Source organism: Globicephala melas, chromosome 8 (assembly GCF_963455315.2).
Source record: "Globicephala melas chromosome 8, mGloMel1.2, whole genome shotgun sequence".
NCBI lineage: Eukaryota > Metazoa > Chordata > Mammalia > Artiodactyla > Delphinidae > Globicephala > Globicephala melas.
This window is the reverse complement of record NC_083321.1, coordinates 69,491,345-69,512,223: the sequence shown is the minus strand read 5'-3', so window position 1 is coordinate 69,512,223 and position 20,879 is coordinate 69,491,345. Positions and strand designations below refer to the sequence as shown.

The following is a 20,879-nucleotide window of genomic DNA, read 5'->3' as shown; positions in this document are numbered from 1 at the left end:
CTCTTGTTATGGAGAACAGGCTCTAGGTGCGTGGGCTTCAATAGTTGTGGTGAGTGGGCTTCAGTAGTTGTGGTGAGTGGGCTTAGTTGCTCCGCAGCATGTGGGATCTTCCAGGGCTTGAACCCGTGTCCCCTGCATTGGCAGGCAGAATCTTAACCACTGCGCCACCAGGGAAGTCCACATCCATGTGATCTTGATGCTTGGAACATTCTTTTGGGGTGGCACGGGGTTCATGACACAAGATTATTTTTCTTTCTCTATAGATTCCGTTACTTTAATTGGTTCTTCACTAGAGAAACAAGAATCTCATAATTGGTTCTCATTACTTGCTTGTAAAGCTCCTTCTGCCGTGCCTCTAGATTCCGCCATTCTTCCTCGGAGAAATAAACGGCCACATCCTTGTAAGTCAGAGGTAACGGAGCTGGCTCGGCCATGGGCCCTTGCGGTCCCACCAGGCCCCGGACGGGGTTACGGCCAAGCCAGGTGTCCCGGCTGCCCGCGGCAGCCTCCAGCTCCCCACCGACCTCCAGTTTTTTTTCTTGTTATTTATCAAGAGCCCATTGTACAAAGTAGCTCAAATGATGACAGTCTCTTACAAATGGCGGTGTTGCGTTAGGGGCGATTGCCAACATTCCTCCCAGTTCTGAAACTTTTGATTCTGTGAAATTTTATGGTTCCTGATACACATTTTCAAAAGGTCTCATTTTACAGGTATCAGTAGTATTGTAAATTGATCTAACAAATCGTAGGCACTGAATTTGATTGATGGGGGAGGGAGCTTCTCCTGTTTTACATGTTTTAGCATGATTAGTGAAAAATAATAGTTTAGACAGTTTGGCAATATGAAATGTCCATCTGAGTGGCTGGATTAATGACTTTTAGGCTGCTGCATTGTCTACTGATGTGTATTTTCCTCTTGTCATCCCTCTTAGGCCATGAGTAGGGCCAGAGCCCTCAGATCTCAGTCAGAGGAAGCTGCTTCCGCCTTTAGTGCTGATGACCTTATGAGTATAGATTTGGCAGAACAGATGGCTGATGACTCTGATGACAGCATCACAGCAGCAGCCAACAAAGGAAGAGGCCGAGGAAGAGGCCGGAGAGGAGGAAGAGGGCAGAATCCAGTGTCAAGAGGAGGATCTCAGAGAGGAAGAGGTTAGCACTGAGTCTTTCTTACACATTCACACTTGGCAGTTGTGTGGGAAATTCAGAATTGTGTTCATATTGGCAGAATTGAGTTACACAGTCCTTTAAAAATTTATTTTTACAATGCATAAAAATGGTCTTTAATGTAGTTCCAACATGTACATTTCACATATATAAATTCTGAATGGCCACATGCACATATAGTTTGAATAGTTCTTAACACGATCTTTTTTTAAAGAATTTCATAGTGCTTCTCACACATTGGGAACATTTAATAGACATGTTTACTCTCACATGTACAAAGTAATAGTGAGGCAAACACTTAAGGAAAATGTCTAGCTAATGCCCACTAACAGCAGGAAGAAAACTCCAGATTATAAAAATTATTATTTTTGAAAACTGCCCCTACACAATTTGATTTTTTAAAGCAATCATTAAATTAATTGCCATCATTGTGTCTAATGTGATACTGTTGTCATTGAATAGGCCAAATAATAGGAGATAGTCATCCAGTGACTTCCTGATGCATTATAGAAATCCATCCCTAGGAATAGTTTTAAATTATTTTTCTATTAAATATTTATCTGTCGGAATTTTAAGCTGTTAAAGTGGGTAGTACTTCAGTTAAAAATCTCCCAGGAGAGAAATCCCCATCTTCTAGTGATAATTGTTTTCATTATCCTTACATTTATAAATTTTTTCCTTACATTGTAATTGGAACAATATGAACAAAGTGCGGCCTAAGAATAGTCTCTGAAAATTGATTGATCAGACTCCAGATGCTTCTTCTTATATATATGTTTGACATTTTACACATAAACTATGTTTTGACATAACTTTATTTAGTGGTGTTTTTTTAAAAAAAACAAAAAAATCCTTAGCCACTGATGGACTGGTTTACTGACCGCTCATTATTCTAACAGCAGGCGCTGCTCTGGAGACTTCTACTCCAGGCAGAAGTTCAAAGGCCACTACGTCAACATCTAGAAATATGTCTATTATAGATGGTGAGTATAGACTGCAAAAGATCACCTAGCAGGTACTTATAAATTCCAACACAGGAAGACTCAGGAAAGCCCATGAGTAAACCTTACTGGTTTGTGTTGAATCACAGGATAAATTATGCTGCTTTAAAAGACCTTTGCCATTCATGGAGGCTATTGAAGAGGGTGGGCTCTAAAAATTAATTTTTATATCCCACTTTAGACAAATTTGGTTATTTCCCTTTTATAGAGGGGTCACTAAGACATGGAAAAGGCAGTTGGTCAGTGTATCAACAATGATTAAGAGAGAAGGAACTGCTCCTTAATGTACTGTAAACTTTCTTTCCTCATGCTGCTTTTGTCCATCTCTACTGTTAGTATAGAGTCATGTGAGCTGCATTTAAGGGAAGTTATAGTTAGGATTCTTTGAATTGATTTTGTGTATGTTGCTGTGGTCTAAAAATTAGCCTCAAACTAAGGGAACCTATTTTTATAAACTATTTTAGTAATAATTTAATATAGAAATTTATAAACTATTTTTAATATTACAGTTTATGAGATCAGAGGAAGTTGTAAGTCAGATCTGTGTTGTAAGTTGTAAGTCAGATTTAAAATATATGTTAAAATAGGTGGTGATATATTTTTCTCCCTACCATTCAGAGTATATCCATATGTATTTTATTTATATTATCTTATTATTTGAGATTAATTTTTGACAGATTGGAGAGTTGGACTAAATCTCACAAGATGAAATTTATCAAGGGTAAATATAAACTGTATTTATGTCCAAAAGGACAGCTGCTCAGAGAAGTATATGATATTAGTCGGGAACCAAGTAAGAAAGACTTAAGTCACTAAGGTTGTGCAGGTTGATCTAACTGTCCAAATCTAACGGTGCCTTAAGCATTATTAATAGAAGTAATGCTTCTTTACAGCAAGGAAGTTCTCCCTCGTACTAATTGGATGTATCATGCCAAGAATACTGTGCTCATCTTTTGAAACCGTATTTCAAGAAAGATGTCAACTTTATATGATCATTCAGAAAAGAAACCATATAATATAAAAAATTTGATAGAAGGAACTTAGGATATCTAACCTGGGAAAAAATTCAAGTCTTTACAGAAATTAAGTTCTGTTATATCAAAGATCGAATAGATTTGATTTATATAGTTCTAAAGACAGTAGTTTTAAATCTATTTTAAGTTATGGATTCTGAAAGCTATGTCTCCTATCTTTAAATAAGTACTCATATGCAATTGTATTCCATTTCAGAGGGCTCAGGGACCCCCATGAAGCCTATCCGTGGGCTCCAGGTTAAGAACTACCAACCCAATGAGGATAGATGGAAAAGCTAATCACACACAGATTTAAGTTTATTATGTGATCAAGTGGACCTGGAAGGCTTAAGAACAATTTCACCTACTCCCTCTCTTATAGAAGAGGGAATTGAGCTAAGTAATTTGCCCTAGGTTGATAAAACCACTAATAGTACTAATAATAGCTAATACTTATGCGACGATTACTGCAGGCCTCTCAACAGCTCAGTGGGATAGGCACTTATTATTTCTCTGTTTTACAGAAAAGGGAACTGAGGCTTTGAAAAGATAGGCAACTTACCCAAAGTCTCACAACTAGTAAATTCTAGAGCTTGAATTGATCCCACATTCTCTGGCCTTCAGAGTGAGTAGGTAACCACTCTACTGTTAGTTTCCAGAGCAAGAGAAGATTAGAGGTTGAGCTACTGGCTCTCAGTAGAGAAGTCTTTGCATTATACGGAATAATCTATCAACCAACATAAAGATGGTGTAAGCTGCCTCAGAAGGAAGTGAGTTGTGACTCCATCAGAGGAAGTTTTCAATATTTTCTGGATGACAGATGACATTGGAGAATGGATAAAAACATCAGCTCTATTAAATTATTCTTAAAGAACCTTCTTATCAAAAGTTCTGCTGCTATGTTTTTATTCAAGGATTATTCAGTACTTGAGTAGGGCCAGCTGAGATCCTTATCTTTTGACTTTAGAAGTATATTGTCTCTGTTGCCTTTAGAAAATGGCATTTAGAAAGATGCTGTGACATTCTTGGAAGGTGTAAGATAAAAGCAGAGAAGGGAAAAGGAAGTGAAAAAAGGCAGCACGGTAAACGATCTGGGATGAGTTTAACGTGTAAAAAGCGTTGTGACTTTGGACAACTCACTCACTCTCCTAGTTTGCTTACGTGTGCATTGGGAATAATCTTGCCATACTGGATTACTCTGGGGATTAAAAGCAAAAAGCCTTGGAATTCCCTGGTGGTCCAGTGGTTAGGACTCCACCAAGGGCCCGGGTTCAATCCCTGGTTGGGGAACTAAGATCCTGCAGGCCGCGCAGTACAGCAAAAAAAAAAAAAGGAAAGCCAAAAGCCTGGCACATAGTAGGCTTTTGTGAAATGTTTGTATGTATATATATATATATATATATATATATATATGAGGTATTATAAAAAAAGAGAAAACAGAGGGCGTTAGAAAAGGATCGTGAGTAAAATATGAACACTTCCATGTTAAACTACCAAAAGTTGGTCAGTGTGCAACACAGAGGCATAGACTTTGTAAATTACTTCCCTTTACCTTAGCCCAAACTGCCTTTTCTCATCATGGCTTTGTTGTTTTATGTGAAACTTTCCTTGACACCAGTGGGCAGAATTAATCACTCAGATTGAGTCTTCAGGTTTCCATTGTTGTCATTAAGAAATTAGCTATTGGGCTTGCCTGGTGGCGCAGTGGTTGAGAGTCCACCTGCCGATGCAGGGGACACGGCTTCGTGTCCCGGTCTGGGAAGATCCCACATGCCGCGGAGCGGCTGGGCCCGTGAGCCATGGCCTCTGAGCCTGCGCGTCCGGAGCCTGTGCTCCACAACGGGAGAGGCCACAACAGTGAGAGGCCCGCGTACCGCAAAAAAAAAAAAAAAAAAAATAGAAATCAGCTCTTAGTTTAGCTTGTTGCTTCATTTGAAGTAATCTGTTTCTCCTCCGGCTGGCCGTCTCTGGTGTTCTGTACTTAAACTATGATGAATCTAGATATGGGATTCTTTTTATCCTGCTTAGGATTTATGGGGTTTCATGAAACTGTGAATTGGTGCCTTTTATCATTTCTAGAAATCCTTTGCTCTTATCCCTTCAGATATTACCTCTGTGCTATTCTTTTTCTTTCCTTCTAAGACTTCAATTAAATAAATGTATGACCTATTCACTGTGTCCTCCCACTGGAGGAGGAGTACTAACTTCCCAGAGTAGTTATAAGTGTTAAATGAGCTATGCATAACCATTACTGAGCACAGCACTTAGAAAGAATCCAATAAATGACTGCTGCTGTTAGTATTAGTGACAGTGTTTACAATTAACTCATGATAATGGATGTTTCTATAAATCAGTCTAAATTTGTCTTTTATGCAGTTGATTTGGTCCAATGGTTTTGCAGTTTAACTCCAACATTGGCCTTTTTTTGAAAAACGGAACTGACTTTTTAATATGGTCTCTGACAAAATAACCATGGAGTACTAACTATAGTTACTATAAGTTTGGGATGACAGCAACTTTCCCTAACACCATACACAAAAATAAGCTCAAAATGGATTAAAGACCTAAATGTAAGGCCAGAAACTATCAAACTCTTAGAGGAGAACACAGGCAGAACACTCTATGACATAAATCACAACAAGATCCTTTTTGACCCACCTCCTAGAGAAATGGAAATAAAAACAAAAATAAACAAATGGGACCTAATGAAACTTAAAAGCTTTTGCACAGCAAAGGAAACCATAAACAAGACGAAAAGACAACCCTCAGAATGGGAGAAAATATTTGCAAATGAAGCAACTGACAAAGGATTAATCTCCAAATTTTACAAGGAGCTCATGCAGCTCAATATCAAAACAACAAACAACCCAATCCAAAAATGGGCAGAAGACCTAAATAGACATTTCTCCAAAGATGATATACAGATTGCCAACAAACACATGAAAGAATGTTCAACATCATTAATCATTAGAGAAATGCAAATCAAAACTACAATGAGATATCATCTCACACCGGTCAGAATGGCCATCATCACAAAATCTAGAAACAAATGCTGGCGAGGGTGTGGAGAAAAGGGAACACTCTTGCACTGCTGGTGGGAATGTAAATTGATACAGCCACTGTGGAGAACAGTATGGAGGTTCCTTAAAAAACTACAAGTAGAACTACCATATGACCCAGCAATCCCACTACTGGGCATATACCCTGAGAAAACCATAATTCAAAAAGAGTCATGTACCAAAATGTTCATTGCAGCTCTATTTACAATAGCCCGGAGATGGAAACAACCCAAGTGTCCATCATCGGATGAATGGATAAAGAAGGTGTGGCACATATATACAATGGAATATTACTCAGCCATAAAAAGAAACGAAATTGAGCTATTTGTAATGAGGTGGATAGACCTAGAGTCTGTCCTACAGAGTGAAGTAGGTCAGAAAGAGAAAGACAAATACCGTATGCTAACACATATATATGGAATTTAAGAAAAAAAGAAATGTCATGAAGAACCTAGGGGTAAGACAGGAATAAAGACACAGACCTACTAGAGAATGGACTTGAGGATATGGGGAGGGGGAAGGGTAAGCTGTGACAAAGCGAGAGAGAGGCATGGACATATATACACTACCAAACGTAAGGTAGATAGCTAGTGGGAAGCAGCCGCATAGCACAGAGAGATCAGCTTTGTGACCGCCTGGAGGGGTGGGGGGATAGGGAGGGTGGGAGGGAGGGAGACGCAAGAGGGAAGAGATACGGGAACATATGTACATGTATAACTGATTCACTTTGTTATAAAGCAGAAACTAACACACCATTGTAAAGCAATTATACTCCAATAAAGATGTAAATAAATAAATAAAAGCAATGAAAAATTTTTTTTAAAAAATGAAGCTTGGTTACAAAAAAAAAAGCAACTTTAAACTATAGCTTCTACGTTCGTATTATAAGTGGAGGAATGAAGAGATAAATAAATGTTCAATCCTATTATAACAAGCTCCATGGAGTGTAGAGATTTGTATAATAGTACTGGAGTTTTATTGGGAAAGGTAGATGTTACACTTATAGCCAGCAGCGGTTGTGAATGAGCGTTATCAGCCCAGACTTTTCCACTGAAGTTTGTCTGCAGAGGATAGTGACTAAGTTAATAAAAGAAGCCTCTGTCTTTGCATTTAATTTATACCATGGTTACCACTGCTGCTACTCCATACACTATTACTAGCGAAATCATTTGAAGACCTACTACATCTAGGCGCTTGCCAAAACAAATTACATTAACCACCTCTTTTTATCCTGTCAACAATTTTCAGCATCAAGTATTATTAACACTGTTTTATAGGTGGGGAAACCGAGACTTGAAGAAGCCAAGGAACTTGGCCACAGTCACCCAGCTAGTGAGTCCACATGGCTCTAACTCTAAAACCAGAGCTTTTAACCCCCAATACAGTATGTATTGCCTTCCTAACAGAACCGAGTGCTTAATTTTCTGATAATGTTAATTTATCACACAAATATTTATTGGGGATAAAAAGAAAGGAAGGCTCTTGTTTCTTCCAGGAGCCGAGAGTTTGAGGGGTCAATTAGTGAATAACGATTGAGCAGAAATAGTTTTTGAAAGAGTCACGATTGCTGGCCTTTGCATTCAGTTGCCCTCTCCAGCCTTTTGAGTAGAGTAGGATGTGAGGCTAGTGATTGAGTAGGGTGGGTAAGAACTCTGCTTCTGCCTTTCCTTTCTCTCAGGTAGACATCCTAAGATTGGGGATAGAACCTGGAATAGGAAAAATGAGTAAATCATAAATTTGGGCTAGGTGGAAAGATTCCTGAGTTTTCTGACTAGGAGAATTTTGGACTTTGTAGGGTTCTTTGAGCATTTGACTTCTTCAAGTCCTCTGTCTTTTTATCTCCTCTTGCTCTGTTGTTTAGTTTGGGGGAAACCTTTTTTTTGTATTAGGAAACTGGTAAGGCGTAGGAGAAAATTAAACCTCTAATTGGCTCTTTAAATTTTATTCTAGGTTTTTAATAATCTGCACTTAATTCCAGTGGGGGTGTGTGTGTGTGAGGGGGGGTGGTTACCCACACCACCAAGCAGTCCTCAGACACCTGCTGGGTGTCCTGCAAGTCAACTCAATTCTGACACTACCTGCCTAGAGACAGCATCAGATCCCACAGGGGAAGGACTCAGTTCTAGAAGACTGCCCCCCTCTACTTCAGATGCCAGTCACAAGTCCAGGTTGTTTTCTGTACTTCTGACTAATAGGCTATCAATCAGAGGTCCCCATGACTCCCTCCTTGGATTCAGTTAACTTGCGAGAGTGGCTCACAGAACTCAGGAAACTAGTTTACTCACTAGATTACTGGTTTATTACAAAAGATATGAAAGGATATGAATCAATAGCCAGATGAAGAGATGTATAGGGCGAAGCCCAGAACAGAGGAGCTTCTGTCCTCATCGAGTTTGGGGTCCAAGCATGGTGGCACGTGGAAGCATGTTGATTCACCACCTGGAAGCTCTCTGAACCCCCTTCCTTTTGGGTTTCTATGGAGGCCCCGCTACGTAGGAATGATTGATTAAATCATTGGCTGTCGGTGATTGATTCAACCTCTAGCTCCTCTTCCCTCCCCAGAAATCGGGGATGGGACTGAAAGTTCGAACCCTCTATTCCTGGTTGGTTCCCTTGGTAACCAGCCTCTCTCCTCAGTTGTGGTCCCAAAGTTACCTCATTAACATAACAAATAGAACCTTGACGGCTCTCATTGCTTTAGGAAATTAGGGTTTTAGGGGCTCTCTGCCAGAAATGTGGATGAAGACCAAATGTATATTTCTTACTGTGAAATCAAAATATTATAGTTTTGGTCTCAGGAAAAATAAAAATGAACTAAATTTCATGTTTCTAACCAAGTTTACAAAGCTGAAAATGTAAGGATTCATAGGAAGGTTATCATGGAATGAAAGATAGGCTGTTTTCTAGCATTCCCTCTGGACTATTTCTTAGGTACTGAATATTTCTAACAAAGTAGAGGAGAATAAGGAAGCGCTTACTGGAACCATGTGGCTCCCACAGGGAAAGAGATTGCCAGCTATAAGAGAAGGCAGACCTGAGGAGGGCTACTTTCACTGTATTTGGAGTTCAGTCCATTAGGTGATCAGATTTTATCCTTCAGGTATTTTTCTATAAAATATTTTTAGTGTAGGTGTATTTATGAACACTGCTTACTACTTTGAGTAAACCGGGAAATCATATGAGACTGGTAGTTAGACGTATAATTCCATCTCCCGATTTTAAAGCATATTAAGTGGTTTTATAATCAGTCATCATGGATTTTTTGCAGATAGGACTTAGGAAACCTTCAGCTAAAGAAATGTGCAAATTTTTCAAAGCTTTTTTAAGAATAACATAATGGATGTTTCCTCTTTTTCATTATAGCCTTTAAAGCTGCAAGACAGCAGCCCTCCCAAAATGTTGCTACTAAGAATTATTCAGAGGTAAGAAAAAAAGTTTTCTAATTGTGTACCAGTTGATGTTTCCTACATTATGATTGTCAGTTCTTTGGTCTGCAAAGTAAATAAAAGAAGAAACAATGTGGAACATTAAAACTGCAGAGAACTTTACTGATTATCTAGACTGAGGGCTTCTAGGGTTTCTGCGCGGGAGGAGGGTTTCTCTTTTTCTTTCTTTAATAATGGATCGCATGATTGGACACCCATAAATGTATGTACCCAGTAATATTTTTAAGGATAATAACGTTGAACCAAAAGAGTCCATGCATGGAAAACTATGATTGAAGATGGGCGTTCAGTGCGTAGAGAGGTCTTATTTATTGCTGGCTTCCTTTTGTTACTTATACTCTCATAATACTCTGGCTTGTGTCTTAATGGCTGCAGCCAGACTCAAGACAAGCTACAAGGTCTGAGTCTACGGACCTCTGTGTTCAGCTCTAGATTTAACATGAAACTTCTGCTCTTCCTTTGGATTCCAAGAAGAGTCCAGAATGGGCTTGATTCTCCTGTTACCTCTCTTTCAAAACACATGTGTCTTACTTCCCAGGCACCATCCCTGGCCTCTACATACTAGATGCCTGGGGTGTCCCCCCTAGTTATGATAATCAAAATGTCTCCCGACATGTCCAGGTGTTTCTGGGATGGGAGGGGGAGTTAAAAATCACACCTAGTTGAGAATCGTTGCTCTATATCATACTGCCCCACCAGCATTTTCTTAAATTTAACTCCTTCTTGATCTCTTGAGTATGTGACACAATTGACCACCTCCTCTTCCAGAAGACTTCTTCTCTGTTTTTTTGTTTTTTCCTCTCATTATTATACAATTATATATGGGTATACTGGTGCTAACTTTTATCCTGAGTTCCATTTCATTATTCCTATTCAACTATTGCCTGCTATCGCTTCAGGATCATATCTGAAAACAAAATTATCATCATGTCCACAAGGTAGCTTCCCTTCTAGATTTTTCTTTTATAATGCAAGAACATGAGTTCAGAAAGAGCAAGTCATGGTAACTTTTTCTTTCATGTTTTTGATTGAGGTGACATAGTGGTAGATCAGGGGAATGCTGAAGGCATTTGATCCCTTCAAGGCACTTAAGACAATCTCCTGATAGTTTCATGGACAAAATGCAGAGATATTGGCGGGATTCATAGCCATTTAGACAACTTCATTTAATGGTCTTTGATTAACAGTTCAATGTCTGCCTTGGGTAGGGGTGGGTCTCAAGTGCTGCTTTTTTCACTATTTTGTCTTTGGCTTTATCAGTTGGATGAAGACATGGCAAATGTGTGTATTAAGTGTCAAGATAACACAAAATGTAGAGGAGTAGGTAGTAATTTGGATGATAGTATCAAGAATGACAAATATCTTTCATGGGGCTTAAAAGCAGCAAGTGGTATTTAACAGGGATAAATGTAACAGAAAAACAGGTCCGGTACTTCCCACACAGTCTTATACCTCATTTAAAATTGGAGATGAAGCACTGATGGCCTAGAACCCAAGAAAATCACAGGGCACTGTCCGCACATGACCCAGTGTGAGTCATTCACCAATCTGAGTGCATGTTCCTTTAGGTACCCAGGCTGCCGTGGTAGCAGGAGAGAAGTGAGCTCACACATGCTGTATAAAAAAAACCATTTGTAAATGAAGAGTGACATTAGTGGGGAGGTTAGGCAGAGCTTTAGTTTTCATGGTTATTGCTTACATGGTATCTGCCTCCTTTTTTGTAAAAATATATCTTTTTTTGACATTAGTTAATGCATTTTTATTCAGATTTTCCATTCCCACAAAGACTGTTTGCTGTTTTGTTTCTCCCCCTTAGGTGATTGTGGTAGGTGAGTCAGATACGGAAGAAGACATTTTTCCTACGACTTCCAAAGCTGATCAAAGGTTGGTGCAGTGAATTCCTGCAAAAAGGAACATCTGAAAAAATTAAAAATTATCCAGAATTCAACATATACATTTCTCTATGCTACGGAAGTCTGATTTTTAAAAAAATTTTATTTATGTATGTATGTATGTATGGCTGTGTCGGGTCTTCATTCCTGCACACAGGCTTTGTCTAGTTGCTGCGAACGGGGGCTACTCTTCATTGCTGTGTGCGGACTTCTCATTGCAGTGGCTTTTCTTATTACGGAGCACGGGCTCTAGGCGTGCAGGCTTCTGTAGTTGTGGCTCGCAGGCTCAGTAGTTGCGGCACACGGGCTTAGTTGCTCTGTGGCATGTGGGATCTTCCCAGACCAGGGTTCAAACCCATGTCCCCTGCATTGGCAGGCAGATCTTAACCATTGCGCCACCAGGGAAGCCCTGGAAGTCTAACAGATTTATTTTCAGCTAGTCACGTATGTACAAAAGTGAAAAATAGACCAAGGGGTAGTCGTGGAGTCAGTGCAGCATTATTACAAGTATTTTCACTGAAAATTTGAATAACTTGTCATTCATTTCCTTTTGCCTTTATTACCCAGTGATTTTCTTGCTGGAGTGCTATGTCCTCTCCAATTAACAGAAAATAGCTTTGTATTTTGTTAATATTCTGTTTCGGCTTTCAGCACTTCCTGTGTGTCAGGTACCATTCTGAGCCTTTGCCTATGAATTAGCTTATTTGCTGGTCACAGTCACTCCAGGAGGTAAATGTACTTATAACTCTATTTTCCCCCTTTTACCTTTGAAGAAAGTGAGGCGTGGTAGTCTACGTAACTTACCTAAGGGCACACAGCCAGTCACGGAGCCAAGCATTCTGCTCCAGGACTCATCTCTGCTGTTGCTGCTGCTTCTTCTTTTCTTTTTTTTTTTAACTTTTATTGAAGTATAGTTGATTTACAATGTTGTGTTAATCTCTGCTGTACAGCAAAGTGAATCAGTTGTACATATACATATTCTTTTTCATATTCTTTTCCATTATGGTTTGTCACAGGATACTGAATATGGTTCCCTATGCTATGAAGTAGGACCTTGTTGTTGATCCATCCTGTGTATCAATATAATAATTTGCATCTGCTAACCCCAAACTCCCACTCCATCCCTCCCCCTCCTGCCTCCCCCTTGGCAGCTGCAAATCTGTCCTCTATGTCTGTGAGTCTGTTTCTGTTTTGTAGATAAGTTCATTTGTGTCGTATTTTAGATTCCACATGTAAGTGATATCATGTGATATTTGTCTTTCTCTTTCTGACTTACTTCGCTTAGTATGATCATGTCTAGGCCCATCCTCTGCTGTTGCTTCTTCACATAATAGATTAAGCTCTCAGACCTCTGTGCACGTAATAAGAATCATTTAATTGACGAGAGGAGATTTAGAAACGAACATTTTGGCGAGAAATCTGAAATCAGCCTTGGCAGGTTTGTGTTCCTGATGACAGCAACTGGGTGACGCAATTTATGCTGTCTTTGAAGAATTGTTTAGTAATGGCATGGTGTGTATAGGTATTTCACTCATGATTTAAAGTATTTAAGCTCTACCACTTACTGAGTGTGGACCTTGTGCAAGTTCTTTTGACTTCTGTGCCTCAGTGTCCTCATTTGTAAGATGAAGATAATAATATTTACCTCAAAGTGTTGTTATGAGGCTTTAAAGTGAGTTAATATTTGTGAAGTGCTAAGTACAGCACTTAACACATAGTAACACCTCTAGAAGGGCTTATTGAAGAAATAACAGGCTAGGGAAATAGAACAAGAATAATGGAAAGAATGGTAAGCAGTAAAAGCACTAATATTCTGGTAGTTGACTTTAAAAAGGAAAGAACTTCCAGCTGTAAAACTCCTTTCTGCTGGATGGGCAGTGGAAATCCACCCACTTTCCCCTGGAAAAACTGCACCAAACTCTACATGGTTGTACTGGGGACAAAAGGACCCTTCCAGATTTGATAGAGCTGGTGGCAACCTTCCCCTCCCCGCCGACCTTAAAGCAGTGAGCAAGAGAAGACCTGGCCCCATCAGGCCAGGTAGCGGAGGAGAGATGGAGGGGATTCTATTAAACCTTGCAGCGGGGGGAGCCAACATTTTGGGGGCACCTTTTATGTAGGCCAGTTTAACATGTTCTCTTATGCTTGTGATGCTGCTACAACTGACATAATTGGCTGAATATCTCTAGGTAAGAATTCTGACTTGTGCCTCCAAATTATATCTGTACAAAAATGGAGAAGACTTACAGCTCCTGGCACTCAGTGTAATACCCCCTGTCTGCCTTATTTTTGAGCCATCCACAGGAAACTAATCCAATTAAACATTTTTTGACATCCAGGACAAGAGTCCATTTATTTGACCCAGTAGTCAAAACTGTATAACTATTCTTCCCTTCCTGCCACTGCTCTCTGAGGATAGGGGACCTCGCATAGACTGGATCTGTAGGTGTGTGAGGTCCTCTGGTGCAGAATTGGGGGCTCCTGCTGTGATCAAATGAGCCAGCATCTGGTGTAGAATGCCTGGCTTGTTTCTGGACACCACTGGTTATTTGTCAGGGGAGACATCAGCAAGCAGAGTCAGGCCTCAGTGGCTGCTTCTTCCTATAACCCCCCTCTTTCCCCAGCTCTCACAGCAACAATGCCTCACCTGCTGTGGCTAGCCTTGGCACTGTGGCTTCATGCTTTTGATCTGCTTCTTCCTGTCACAGATGATGGAAACAAGTCAACAATGATCAGTTCCTGCTTAGGTCAAGTACAGAGAGTTGGGGACTTCCCAGGTAGATTGGTTGATAAATTCCTTGATCCTCTACCTCCAAAGCTATGTTGCTCTTCAAGTTTGCTCGGCAAATCCTCCCGTCCTTTACTTTTGTGCCTAAGAGCCTGTGGATTTTTCTGTTTCCTTCTGATGCATAGACCTCTTGACTCTCAACAATTTGTCCAGACAAGCCCTTTAGATATATTTTGTTTGCTATAGTAACATCCCAAAGCATGGTAATAAATTGTTGGCTAAGAGTTCACAGACACTGCTTTTATTTAAGACAGGAGCTGGCAGACTTTTTTCTTAAAGGGCCAGGGAGTAAATATTTTAGGCTTCGCGGGCCAAGAGGCAAAACTGGGGATATTATGTAGGTGCTTATATAACCATTTAAATATACCCATTTCAAAATGTGAAGACCATTCTTAGCTCACAGGCTGTAAGGAACAGGTAGGCTGGATTTGGTGTGCTAGCCAAGTTTGCTGGCCCCTGTCCTAAGATGACTTAAAATTTTTGTTAGTAAAAATACATAGGAATATGAGTTCCATCACTACACATTAAGCTTCATAAAAGTAGATTCCTGATTATCTTGCTTACTGTTGTTTCCCAGGGCCTATCAGAGTACCTGGGGTCAAGCACTAAGTAAATATTTGTTATTCGGACTGGACACAAATAATATTAACAGTGAGGCAACCCTAGAAAGCGGTGAGCCTTTCCTAAGATCCTTTTATCCTGTTATAGAAACGTAACTGAGATTTGATTTAAAATATTTCAGTATTGCCATAATTTTCAGGAGTAGAGGGTGGTAGTAGGTACATGTTAATGTATGCTAAGAACTATGATGTCAGCAAACATCTGTGGCGTGCTTCATGTGTGTCAGGCACTGAGCAAAGTGTTTAAGTATATAAACACATTTAATCTTTAAAAAATTCTTGTCGGGCTTCCCTGGTGGCGCAGTGGTTGAGAATCTGCCTGCTAACGCAGGGGACACGGGTTTGAGCCCTGGTCTGGGGGGATCCCACATGCCTTGGAGCAACTAGGCCCGTGAGCCACAACTACTGAGCCTGCGCGTCTGGAGCTTGTGCTCCGCAACAAGAGAGGCCGCGATAGTGAGAGGCCTGCGTACCGCGATGAAGAGTGGCCCCCGCTTGCCACAACTAGAGAAAGCCCTAGCATAGAAACGAAGACCCAACACAGCAAAAATAAAAATAAATTAATTAATAAACTCCTACCCCCAACATCTAAAAAAAAGATTAAAAAAAAAATTCTTATCATCCTCGTTTTACAGGTGAAGAAATTGCGGCACAGGGAGGCTAAGCTGCTTGAAGCCATGTAGCTCCTAAATGGCAGAACTGGAATTCAGACCCTGACATCAGAGTCCTTTTCATTGCCACTAAGCTTCTACTGCCTCTAATGTAGCTCGAAGGGAATGTGTTAGTTATTTTTATTCATGGCTGCTACTAAAATGAAAAACTTAGCTCGAAAGCCTTCTGTGATGAATTCTTTAGTTCATTTTCTCTGTTTTTCTCACATTTTGCCTCAGGTGGTTGAGCACTTCATCATCGAGCAAACACACGTCCCGGAGCAAAATCACTAAAGGGGTTGATTTTGAATCAGATGAGGTAATAACGTAATACGTTAAGTCTTAAATAATTCTTAAATGTTTATAAAATCTGAATAGGGACTGCTAAGCTAGTTGCCGAAAATTATTTCTAAAAATAGTTTCATTGATCACCTTCCTTTGAACCGTAGTTAATATTGAGTCAATGAGTGGCCTCTGTTGAGTGCTCATCGATGGAAATACCTCAGATGTGAAAGGCCTGCAGATCCTCAACATATAATATCACTCAGCTCTTCTTTAACTTGCCCAGTTAACAGTAGGATCAGAATAGTTTTTTCAGCTTCTGTTGTTTATGTTTGGAGAAATGGTGATGATATCGTGAAAGCCTTTAATGTTACTCTACAACAGAATGTTTATTAACTGTTCACTGTATGCTCTACACATCTCCTGTATATTTAAGGTGGTACATGGTGGTGTTTTTCAGTTGTGGTAGAAACACATAACATAAAACTTACCATCTTAACCAGTTTTAAGTGTACAGTTAGTTCACTAATATTAAGTATATTCACACTGTTGTGCAACAGTCTCCAGAACCTTTACATGTTCCCAAACCAAAAATCTATACCCATTGAACCACATCTCCTCATTTTCCCCTCTCCTCAGCCCCTGGCAAGGGGCTCTTCTACTTTGTGCATTATGATTTTGACTACTCTGATACTTCATATAAGTGGAATTATACAGCATTTGTCTTTCTGTGCCTGGCTTATTTCATTGAGCATAGTGTCCTCCAGGTTCATCCCTGTCGTACCACATGACTCACACCTTTGGTTTTGAGCTTCATCTGCTGCCGTCGTGTTCTCTGTGTCCCAGCTGTGGTTTTGAAACAGCTTGAAGAGAAGACGCCCCAGAACTCAGGCTGCAAAGAAAAATGGCACCATGAGCTTAGTCTGCCTATTAAATACTAGCATGTTGCCTCCAGGAGAGAAGTGGGCAGTTGTTGACCCGTTGGTTAATTCCAAAGCATCTAGATACACATGTGGTTATATGTTACTTACAGAAATTCATATAGTTCACGTTAGCTACAAAGGAGAACTATTAGAAAATTCTCTACTATAGTTTGGATTTATCTCTGGTTTATTAATGAGTTCTGCCTTTTATGGTAGCAGAAAATGAATCAATAAGTGAGAGCGAATTTGTGTTTCTCAAGGCATCCATATCTCACTAGAGATAGCTAATTTAGCGAACACTGGAACATGTTAATATCACCAGCAGAGCCTAACACCAAATAATTATCCCTTTTTATTAATGTCTTAAAGGAAACATAAACCAAAACTTTACAAATTTGCTTTCTCTTTTGAATAGTTATAGAATGTATATCATTGATTTTATGTTAACCTCATCAAATTATGTATTTGGGGCTTATCGAAGGTTTAGTTTTCATTCTCTCTAATTAAATTCTTAGTTAACATCTGATATTCCTGCCTGTTCTTACTATGCATATAATCTACGTCCCAGCAGCATGGGAAGTCTTTGAAACTAAATAGTTCCTCTACTTATTTTTCCAAAAAATATATTTGAAAGATTGCTTTCCTAGGTTGTTTCTTGTACCAGTCTGAGAGTAGCTGTCTATTTCTAGCATTAAATGGGTAATGGAAATAAAAATTACAGCTATTTCTGAATTAGGTCATGTGGCTTCATTATTTTTTTGGCTCTGAATTTCCAGAGCATCAGATATACCAGTTATAAAATGTAAGTGAAAAAAAAAAAAAAAGCTATTTAAAAACCTAATAGAAATGACTTGAAGAGTTTTTGTTTGTTTGTTTTTTTGTCTTGCCCATGCCTTATTTGCTTTTATTAAGGTGAATAATTGAGAGAAATATATATGATATATATTGTGGGCTTATATATATACACACATATAGAGCAGGATACATTTTTATTTTTAATGCTTGCTAAGAACTTAGTTGGACTTTCATTGTTTTAACAATGAAATAGCTACTAAGGAAGGGAGGACGAGAAAAAAATTGACAAACTATTCATATTTATAAAGGAAATAGAAAAATGAAAGTCTACCCCATGTGAAAGGAGAAAATGGCTCTTACTGGTATTGTTTTGCCCATAAGAACTTCTGTCTTGTTTCAGTGAAGCGTGGAACAGTCACTAATTGTACATTTGGATGTCATTCCAGGATGATGATGATCCTTTTATGAACCTTAGTTCTGTAAGAAGAAACAGAAGATAATATATTTAATGGCAGTTTGAAGTTTTCAAGATTCAGGAAAAATCGAAACGTTGCAAACTACGAGTTTACCAGTTGAAGATGTTTTGAGTATTGCTGTTAACTGAAGAATTTGAATGATTCTTACTTAACAGAGAAACTAATGTATAAAAATTTACGTTTTTGAATATCATTTCCTGAACATGACTTCATTATTTGAGAAACTTCCCAGCTCAAGGGCATATAGAATAGCATTGGTTTTCCTTATTTTTTAATCTGGTTGTTAACATTACCTGTTCTATAAATGCTCCATACAACTTAGAATGTTGTTTTTCTGACATACATCAGTATATGTCTTACCGAGTGAGAGCTTTGCTTAAATACAGTCTTGAGTAAGGACTAAAATAAATCTACCATTGTATGTTTCTGCTTTATAATCAAAGACTGTGCCAGTATTTTAAGGTTATTATATTTAGCCAAAGTTGAGGAAAAGAGCTTATAGAATCTAGTCCTTTTTATAATTTTCGTAATTTCTAGACATCCTGGATTTCCTGCAGGTAAAACAATTTATATGAAACGGTGCCTAAGCTCACTGTCTGTTACTCAGTATATGTTCTTTTTCTAATGCTTGTGATAGTATCAGCCAGAAACTTTGAATGATTACATATACCCTATACTTTGAATAATTAGATATAAGTTTGTATCAAAAAATAAAGTCTGTCAGAATTATTGTTTTTCATTCCAGTTGTAGCAAAGATTCCAGAGGATTATGTTCCCATTGAATGGTGGTAATTTTCCCATTATTTTCTATTATTAATGGTTCTCTCTCTCTCTCTCTCTCTCTCTCTCTCTTCCTCTCTCTCTCACCTGTTTCTAGGAGGAAAGGGTTAAAATAATTTAACCGTATCTTCTTAGAAGCTACTGAAGAGTTTTGTTTTGTTTTGTTTTTTAGATAGAGTGGTCACTTGAACCTTATGGTTATATTAGATAAACATATTGAAATATAACTTCTGTGGAATATCAATGCCAAGGTTTCTCATTAATATATATAATTTTTTTCTCATTAATATTTTATCTTAACATTGAGCATGGGCAATTCCAAAATCTTAGAGAAGCAGCTCCTGTTACATTTTCTTACATGTATTCAGGGGACCTAAGAATTTGACTTCTTCAGATTTAAGTTCAATAATCCCATTCTCCTTTCTAAGTCTCTGTTTAAAGACTCCCTGAGAGTATTCCTTCTTTTCATCTAACAGTGCAGCTATATATTCAAGACTCCTTAAGGAAGTTATAGATCTTGGTGGTACAACAGCCTGACATTTCTTTATATGTAGAAACAAACGCTAGACTGAGTGATATTCCTGATTATTGGCATATTCATACCTAGAATGTGTCAAACTATGAAAGACAGCATTTGCTTAGTGACTGCCTCTATATCATAGCCCTTGTAATGGGTCTAAGTCAAGAATTGCGATGTAGCCTTAGTTTCTTTAAAAATGTTTTCTGTGCCTCACTTGAGCATAAGGATTATTTTAGCGGTTGCATTAACTCAGCAGAAGGCCTTGTCCTGTGAAAGATTCTCAGACACATCTGCTCCCATCTTTAATATTCCCAGTATTTGAATGAAGCAAAGATGAAATCGTGAGTAAGAGTTGCCCTCCATGGTGGGATGGAAGCTGGTTTGGGTGGCTGTCTGGGAAGACTCAGCCAATGGCTCTTCTCACCTGCCAGTGAGATGTCACCTGCTGGGGTGAGGGTCATAGTGAGGGAGATGGTCACTAATGCGTCCTGACAGGTTCCTGAGAAAAAAAGAGTAAGGCTTTCTCCCTTCCTACAAACTGCTCTACGGTATGAAAGAGGTACTAAATGTGATTCTGTTAGCTCCTAGGAGAAGTGATTCCATGGCAGTGAGAGAGGGTGAAACTCTCAGCCAATTCAGGTCATTTTGTGAATAGCGTGTGTCACCTCCTGGAAATACAGTAAATAGGAAAGAAAAACCTTTTTGATGAATATTGCTGCATAGTTAAATATGCCACATATCCTTGATATTCTGTATTGATGCAGTGAAGTCTAGGGTTTTTTGGACAGTTCTCAGACATGTTGGGATAGGTGTGTAGCGGTGATTTCCAGATGACTGCAGAGCCCCTACAGTTCCTCGAGGCTGAGACAGGGCCTCAGTGAAACCATTCTGAGGGAAAAAATCCTTCCATCGTTTACCAAAGAATATCCCTCTTTCTGACATTTTGTTGTGTATCAAAAATACAATAGTGCATTTACAATTCTAGGAAATAAAACTGGTACTTAGAAAATTCAAGCATTTAGGCATACGACTTTCAATTTGGGTACAAATTGGACATTTTTTCCCTCAACTTTTAAAATTATGACCTGCAATAACAGAAAAGTCATGTGCTTTAACAAATAATGATAAAGTGAGCCTCATGGCATTCTCTATACAGGTCAGGAAATAGAACTTGACCAATGCCTCAGAAGCCCACCAGTGTTCTCTCCTGGAAACGCATCTTGACTCCTGCAATTCAGAAGTTCTTACTTTTGCCACAAGGTGGTGCTTCCAAATCTAAACTTAAGTCAGTGTAGTTTTGCAGTAAATCTGGAACCTGTGCATACTAAACTATGCAGTAAAACCGAAGTTAGCTTTCTAATTTTATGTGTAAATTGCTTGACATATTTCACCTGGCTCAGCCTGGTGAAATTGCCAGGAAATTGCCCGTAAAATTGATAAATTTTACATGTAAAGGGTCAAGAAGAA

General features: G+C 39.0%; 1 protein-coding gene across 1 annotated transcript in view; it reads left to right on the top strand.

Moving 5' to 3' along the window:
- Window positions 1-18,841, top strand: part of MRE11 (MRE11 homolog, double strand break repair nuclease) — a 65,000-nt gene extending 46,159 nt beyond the window's left edge. Inside the window, exons 15-20 of the mRNA XM_030883749.2 lie at window positions 933-1,152; window positions 2,067-2,150; window positions 9,604-9,662; window positions 11,503-11,570; window positions 15,877-15,955; window positions 18,083-18,841. Of these exons, the coding sequence (XP_030739609.1) occupies window positions 933-1,152; window positions 2,067-2,150; window positions 9,604-9,662; window positions 11,503-11,570; window positions 15,877-15,955; window positions 18,083-18,136 (564 nt within the window). The 3' untranslated portion in view covers window positions 18,137-18,841. The remainder of the gene's footprint in view (window positions 1-932; window positions 1,153-2,066; window positions 2,151-9,603; window positions 9,663-11,502; window positions 11,571-15,876; window positions 15,956-18,082) is intronic.
- The last annotated feature ends 2,038 nt before the right edge of the window (window positions 18,842-20,879 follow it).